General features: G+C 55.6%; 1 protein-coding gene across 1 annotated transcript in view; it reads left to right on the top strand.

Moving 5' to 3' along the window:
• Positions 1-7799, top strand: part of JAKMIP1 (janus kinase and microtubule interacting protein 1) — a 71643-nt gene that overhangs the window by 7498 nt on the left and 56346 nt on the right. The window contains exons 3-4 of the mRNA XM_007957507.1: positions 5560-5769; positions 6807-6926. Of these exons, the coding sequence (XP_007955698.1) occupies positions 5560-5769; positions 6807-6926 (330 nt within the window). The remainder of the gene's footprint in view (positions 1-5559; positions 5770-6806; positions 6927-7799) is intronic.

Here is a 7799-nt window from a genome sequence, read left to right as displayed (position 1 = left end):
GTATTTGGTACAGTTGTGTGTGGGGTATATGTGTATGATGTGGCTGTGTGTGTGTGATATGGTGTATATGTATGTGGAGTGAGTGTGTGTGTGGTATGGTTGTGTCATGTGTGGTGTGGTGTGTGTATTGATGTGTGGTGTGGGTGTGTGTGGTGTGGGTGTGTGTGGTGTGTGCATGTGTATGATGTGGTATGTGTATGATCTGTGATGTGATTGTGTGTGGTATGGCTGTGTGTCTTATGTGGTATGTGGCGTGTGTATGGTGTGTAGTGTGTGTATTATATGATGTGTGGTTGTGTGTGGTGTGGCTGTGTGTATGGTGCTGTGTATGGTATGTGGTGTGTATATGGTGTGTGGTGTGTGTGTTATGTGCACATGTGTGGGTGTGTGTAGTTTGGGGAGAAATTATACTGTACTAGGAAGACACATTCTTTGGAGATGGTCTGCTCTGGTGTGAGTCCGGCTCCTAGCCTTTGTTAGCTGGGTGGCCCTGGGCCAGTGGCTTGCTGTCTCTGAGTGTGGTCTCATCTATACACTAGGGACAGTCACATATCTGGCCCAGAGGTGTGAGGATTTAGTGAGCTGAAGCTTTCAGGAACAGCTCGGGCTCTCTGTAACAGATGTGAAAACATGTTCTCTGCTATGGGAAACATTTCCGTTGATGGGTAATGACGGGGGGAGACCAATGTATTTACACAAGCAGTTGCTTGGCTGAATTTAAAGAGTACCAAGAATTCAGTGTCTGGAAGGGTCCACTTCCATTTCGGTGCACAACACACGTGTCCCCAGTGCAGTGTTCTCAGTCGTGTGTGGCTCACCTCCCACGCCACTCAGGAGAGACCTTGACGACCACACGTCTGTTTCCCTGGACCACAGGCAGGTCTGTTGCCAGTGGCAACACATCTGACACTGCTGCTGTCTCATCCCCTATCAGCTGGAGTGGGTTAGCAAGCAGGCTCTCAGAGCATCACTTGCACATTCGATGTGCCTTAAAGCTGGCCGAGAAGAAAGGGCAGTCGGGGGACAGGAAGCAGTTCCCGTCGTCTTCCTGGGGTCAAGTCCCTGCTTCTCTGGTCTAGGAGGGACCTTCCTGGTCTCTCAATTTCTGGTGGCTCCAGCGTCCTGGGCTTGTGGCTGCATCCCTCCAGTCTCTGCTCTGCCTTCACATGGCTTCCCCTTTCATCTGAGTCCCTCCCCTCGGTGTCTGTAGAAGGTGCTTTGTCATTGGATGTAGGGCCACCCCAAGTGGGATGATCCCGTCTGGAGGACCTTAACTTAATCACATCTGAGGAGATCCTTATTCCATTCAGGGCACCTGGGGCCACTGTTAAACCCACAGCAGCCCATTCAGCCATTCATCTGATGGCTGGATACCTACGGGAGACAGTCTTAGGGGAGACCTCCTAGGTGCCGTGAGGGTTCTAATTCGAGCTAACATTTATGGAGTGCCTGCCATGTACCCGGGAATTCCCACGTGGTCACGCCTTTGACCCTCACTGCAGCCCTGCCGTTAGGTCCTCCAATCATCCCCATTTCACAGGTGAGGAATGGAGGCATGAGAGACAGCAGGGAGGTTGACCGGGGTTAAGGATCACACCCCAGTGGTCATCCCCATCCCACCCCTCTCAGCTCTTTCATTCTGTCCTAACAGCCCCCAGACAGGTGGGTAGTCCTATGTCCTGTGTCACACCTGAGCAGAGACGTGGCAAGGCTGAGTGACTTCCCAAAGGTCCTGTGGCTTTGGGATCCTGCCTCGATGTGCACCCTGAACCCCGTTGGTGACTGCCAAGTGGGCAGTCAGCGTCACTGTCTTCGGGCTCTGCACAGGAAGGGAGAAACAGAATTGTCTTGAGGCATTGGCTTACGGGACTGTGCGTGTGGCTGGTGAGCTGGGAACCTGTGGGCAGGTGGCGGGCCGGAAACTCGGCAGGAAGTCTGTTTGTGGGTGGAATGCTTCCCCCGAGGAAGCCTCAGTGTTTGCTCCTAAGGCTTCCAGCTGGTTGGTGAGACCCACGCATGTCACAGAGGGCCATTTGCTTCCCTCCAGGTCAGTGGATTTAAACGTATGTCATTGTTAGCTGCCATCAAGTTGACTGTGACTCATGGTGGCCTAGGACGTTCCTCGTTCCATGTCATCTCCACCAGCACAGTGACCTAGGGCATTCCCGTCCTGTTGTCTTCATTGCTGGCGTGGTTACCTATGGCTGTTCCTCGTCCCGGGTCATCTCCACCGTCCCCAGCACGGTGACCTAGGGCATTCCTGTCCTGTTGTCTTCATTGCTGGTGTGGTTAACTATGGACCTTCCTTGTCCCGGTTCATCTCCACCGTCACCGGCACGGTGACCTAGGGCATTCCCGTCTTGTTGTCTTCATCACTGGCATGGTTACCTACGGACGCTCCTCGTCCCAGGTCATCTCCACCATCGCCGGCACGGTGACCTAGGGCACTCCCATCCTGTTTTCTTCATTGTTGGCATGGTTACCTATGGACGTTCCTCGTCCCGGGTCATCTCCACCATCGCCGGCACGGTGACCTAGGGCATTCCCATCCTGTTGTCTTCATTGTTGGCGTGGTTACCTATGGACGTTCCTCGTCCCGGGTCATCTCCACCATCGCCGGCATGGTGACCTAGGGCATTCCCATCCTGCTGTCTTCATTGCTGGCGTGGTTAACTATGGACGTTCCTCGTCCTGGCTCATCTCCACCATCGCCGGCACGGTGACCTAGGGCATTCCCATCCTGTTGTCTTCATTGTTGGTGTGGTTACCTACGGCTGTTCCTCGTCCCGGGTCATCTCCACCGACGCCGGCATGATGACCCATTGACGTTCCCGGGCCCGTGTCATCTTCATCACCAGCAGGTTAGACTCCATCATGGCGGCTGTGGTGCTGACCCATCTCACCGAGGGTCTCCCTTGATCTCGCTGGCCCTCTCCTTCACCAAACAAGATGGCCTCCTCCAGGGATGGACCCCTCCTGATGACATGTCCAAAGCAAGTGGGCAGGCAGTGTTCTGCTTGCATTGTGTGGTTCTCAGGGGCTGATTTTTGGGAGCAGATTGCCAGGCTTTTCTTCCGATTCTCTCTTGGTCTGGAAGCGCTGCTGAAGCCTGTCCTCTGTGGGTGACTCTGCTGAGATTTGAAATACTGTTGCCATAGCCTGCAGCCTCACAGTAATTCACAAGCTGCCACCACAGTACACACTGACAGGTGGTAGGTTTAAATGCTAACTGCATGCAAATACTTTCATCTAGCTGGCGTCTGACCAAAGACTGGGCACTGTCCTTGTTGTTGTTATGTGCCGTTGAGTCAGACCTGACTCACAGCAACCCCTCCTTGGGTTTCCAAGGCAGTATCACTATGGAAGTAGATTGCCCAACCTTCCTTCCGAGGAGTGGCTGGTGGGTTTGAACCGCCAGCTTTCTGTTAGCAGTCAAGTGCCTTAGGCCATGATAGTAGCATGCCTTATGCATGGTGCACGTATTGCAAGCATGTAGAGCATGTGTGAAGGAGTAATGCCCGGACGTGGCATCGTGTGGACCTTGTCCCAGGATTTGTGTAGCCACCCTTGCTGATGGCCAGGGCTTGCTCATTGTCTTTTCCCGTGGGGGCTTCATTCCTAAATGCCAGGATGATTCTTGGCTGTGATGAGCTGTTGGATTTTTGTCAGTAAACATGATGCCGGTGCTGGGTCTTCTCCTGTTTGATGGCCTGACTGGGAATCTCCTAACTGTTGGTTTTGTGTCGCACGCAACTGAGGTGGTGCCCTGGTGTTTGGCCACCCTGAGGTGCCTGGGCCACCCATGTGCAGACTGTCCTCTGTTGGACACTCTGCCCCAGGGGTACTGGTGCCTAGGTGGGGGCAATGGGGGTGAGGGCAATGGGAGTGGGGGTGATGGGGCTGGGGTGCTGGGGGAGGTGGGGTGATGGGGGTGGGGGTGATGAGGTAGGCTGAGGTGATGGGGGTGGGGACAAGAGGGTGGGTTCAGACCCACATGGGTGGAGCCCTGGGTCTTCCCAGATCTAAGGAGAGATTCAAGCAGCAGATGGTTTTGTGAGTTTGGATCTCAGGGAAGTCAGGGTGGGACATCACAGTGTCCACTGTGGGGGAGAGGGGTAGAGAATGGGTGGGGATGGGGGAATGGGCCTGCATGTGGGTGACGGGGAAAGAGAGCACATGGACAAAACTGGGGGGGGGGTTCCTGAGGAGAACACAGAATGAGACTAGGGCCAGGACTTGGGGACTCCCAAGCTGTCACGGCGGCCAGAGCAGATATGGCTCTCAGGAAGACTGTTGTTGGGTGCCGTCGATTTGGTTCCGACTCACTGACCCCACGTACAACAGGAGGAACCACGGCCCAGGCCCGGGCCAGCCTCACAACTCTCACTATTCTTGAGCCATCGTTACAGCCACTGTCAGGCTGACTCCTTGAGGGCCTTCCCCTTTCTCTCCGACCCTCCACTGTACCAAACATGACGCCCTTCTGCAGGAGTCGTCCCTTCTGACAGCATGAGGAAAGTAGGTGAGACGAAGGCTGGCCATTCCGGCTTCCAAGGAGCATTCTGGCCGCGCTTCGTCCAGGACAGATTTGTTCATTCTTCTGGCCAAACCCAAACCCACTGCTGTGGAGTCGATTCCGACCTGCAGCGCCCCTTGAGGACAGAGTGGAACTGCCCCCAGGGCAGTCTCCAAGGCTGTCAGCATTCTTCGTCAGCACCACAACTCAAAGGCATCAACTCTTCTTCCGTCTTTCTTGTTTGTTGTCCTGCTCTCACATGCATATGAGGCGACTGAAAATACTACAACCTGGTTCAGGTGCCCCTTAGTCTTCAATATGACTTCTTTGCTCTTTAACACTTGAAAAAGATCTTTTGCAGCAATTTACTGCCTGCAATATGTCATCTGATTTCCTGATGGCTGCTTCTATGGGTGTTGGTTGTGAATCCAGGTTAAAGGAAATCCCTGACTACTTCAATCTTTATCACAATGCTGCTTTTTCGTCCAGTTGTGGGGAAGGTGGAGACTCAGAAGTCATGGGTCGGGAGCAGCTGGATACTGGTTCCTGGAACCCAGGGGGACTGATAAAACAGGGGTGATATTGCCAGAGGCTGAGAGGACATTGAGGATCGAAGGCAGGGCCATGCCCACTGGCTTTGGTGGCAGTGGGAGTTTTGCTAAAGCTGCTTGGTAGTGGATGGGGCTGTACTCCTGGCGGAGGGGCTGAGGTGGTGGAAAGGAGGTGGGAGAAGCACCCGCCCTGGGGGCCTGGGAGGACAGTGGCTGGGGTGGCTGGGTAAGGATTTGATCTCACTTTGGGAAGGTGTGAGGGATGACTCCACAACACCAAGGTGGGGGGAGGCTAAACAGGTATAGATTTCGGAGGGAGAGCCCAGGTTGAACCCAGGGTGCTCGGTCAGGTACACCCACCGAGGCTCCCATGCTGGGGGGAGGTGTGAGAGGACGTGGGGCCGCATCTCCCATTGCCCTGACCTTGGGCCCAGGTTTGTGGCCACGGCCCGGGGTGAGTCCTGGCCTTAGCGTTCTCTCTCTCATCTCCAGATGGAGGAGATCAAGGGGAAGGACCGTGTAATCCTGGCCCTGGAGAAGGAGCTGGGGGTGCAGACGGGCCAGACCCAGAAGCTGCTGCTTCAGAAGGAGGCGCTGGATGAGCAGCTGGTCCAAGTCAAGGAGGCCGAGCGACACCACGGCAGCCCCAAGAAGGAGCTCCCGCCGGGCATCGGAGACATGGCGGAGCTCATGGGCAGCCAGGTGGGCTGGGTGCGGCACTGCTCCCTTGGACCACGCCTGCCCACCCAGCCCACCTCTGCCCTCCTTCTCCCAGCCACCTCTTGGGCCGTCCAGCCTCCTACCACCTTCTCTCTCCTTCCATCCACTCTTCCATCCACTCATCCCTCCTCCCTCCATCAGCCCTCCCCTCCCTCCCTCCATCAGCCCTCCCCTCCCTCCTCCCTGAATCAATCCTCCCCTCCCTCCCCTATCAGCCCTCCCTCCCTCCTCCCTCCATCAGCCCTCCCCTCCCTCCCTTCATCAGCCCTCCCCTCCCTCCCCTCCCTCCCTCCATCAGCCCTCCCCTCCTTCCCTCCCTCCTCCCTCCTCCCTCCATCAGCCCCCCCTTCCCTCCTTTATCCCTCCCTTTCCTTGTTGAGTGAAGCTCACTGCATGTCAGGTGCATGCTAGGCTCTGAGCATAGAGATGAGCGGGCTGTCCTTGTCCTCTGGGCTGGCAGCTCACTGGAGAAGACAGAGGTGATGCATCAGGGTGGGTAGAGCAGGAGCCCAGAAGGGCCCGTCAGTGAGGGAAATGGGTTCACGTCAGAGCTTGTAGGATGAGCAGCAGCCTGGCCTGCAGAAAAGGGAGGGGCGTTGTGGGCAAACGCTTGGAGCTTCACCAAGGCCCAGAGAGCCTGAGGCAGAGTCCACTCGATCTTCCATTTGTTCATTCAACAAATGCTGGAGTGAATGGCTGCGGTGAGCAGTGTCATGTCCACGTGGCCCCTGCCTTGGAGGGATGTTCTCGCTTGTCGTGGGGTGAGTTGGCGGTCGAGGGGCAGGGGCTCAGTCAGGACGGCCCCCATGGCCTTTGGGGATGTTAGGGAGCCTGGGGGTCTGAAGGGCCAGTCCCCTTTAATTTGAAGTCTTTCTGTGAGTCTGCCAGGACTTGGGGCTCCGTCCACCTTTGTTGGCTTCAGGGGCCCTCCCAGGGTGGGTGCTCACCTATGTGCCAGTTGTGTGCGAAAGTCTCTGGTGCTGAGTCCTGCTCCTGACAGCACATCTGTGCCTGCTTAGGATCAGCACATGGACGAGCGGGACGTGAGGAGATTCCTACTGAAAATCGCCGAGCTGAACTCGGTGGTGCGGAAGCTGGAAGACAGAAACACGCTCCTGGCGGATGAGAGGAATGAGCTGGTAAGTCCGCCCGAGCCAGCTGCTGCCGCTGACCCCACAAGGGCTCCGCCTCACGTGGGAACTAGCCCACGGGCTTCCCGTTTTCTGTACTGTCTTCCTACCTTCTCTCTGATTAACGACGTAACACTTGTTCCTTGTGTCTGTGGGAGTCTGTCCTGAGCAAGCAGCTGGCCAGGCTCGGTGAGAAGCGTGGAGGGAGGTTCGCGGCTGTGTGTTCACTGCAGCGGAGCCCAGTGCTCACCACCGGAGCCCTGGCCCAGGGCATCATGGGCCCCCACGAGATGGGGAGTGGGCACGCGGACCTTTAATCCCAGTGAACTCGGGACTAGCAGCGCCACACAGCAGAAAGACGCCATCGTCGTCCAGGGACTGCAAGTGGCTCTCCTTGGTGGGAGGATGGTGGATAGTTTGTGTTTTTGGCTTTATCTATTTATTTTCTTTTCCTACAACTTGATGTATTTTGAATTTTAAAAATAACGGACATGGATTTCTGGGTAAGAGCAAAGTTTCAGTGGTTTTCTTCAATCTGGTTAAACTTGCTGTCCACACCGCTAGACGGATTTTCCCATTGGGCTGGTCAGTGCCCAGACTTCGTCAGATGTCTCCGGTGTGTTCTAATGGTTATTATGAAAGCACAAATGGAAAGATGGGGATAAACTGTGCTGACAGGGTCACCTCTTACTTCACAGGGTTTGTTGTTGTTGTTGTTATGTGCCGTCGAAACCCGACTCATAGAGACCCCTCCTTGGGTTTCCGAGGCAGTATCAGTACGGAAGCAGGATTGCCCAACCTTCCTTCCGAGGAGTGGCTGGTGGGTTTGAACCGCCAGCCGTCTGGTTAGCAGGCAAGTGTCTTAGCCACTATGCTACCAGA

The sequence above is a fragment of the Orycteropus afer genome, unplaced genomic scaffold, assembly GCF_000298275.1.
Source record: "Orycteropus afer afer isolate SDZICR_OR568_19922 unplaced genomic scaffold, OryAfe1.0 scaffold00754, whole genome shotgun sequence".
Classification (NCBI taxonomy): domain Eukaryota; kingdom Metazoa; phylum Chordata; class Mammalia; order Tubulidentata; family Orycteropodidae; genus Orycteropus; species Orycteropus afer.
This window is presented reverse-complemented; position numbering and strand designations above follow the sequence as displayed.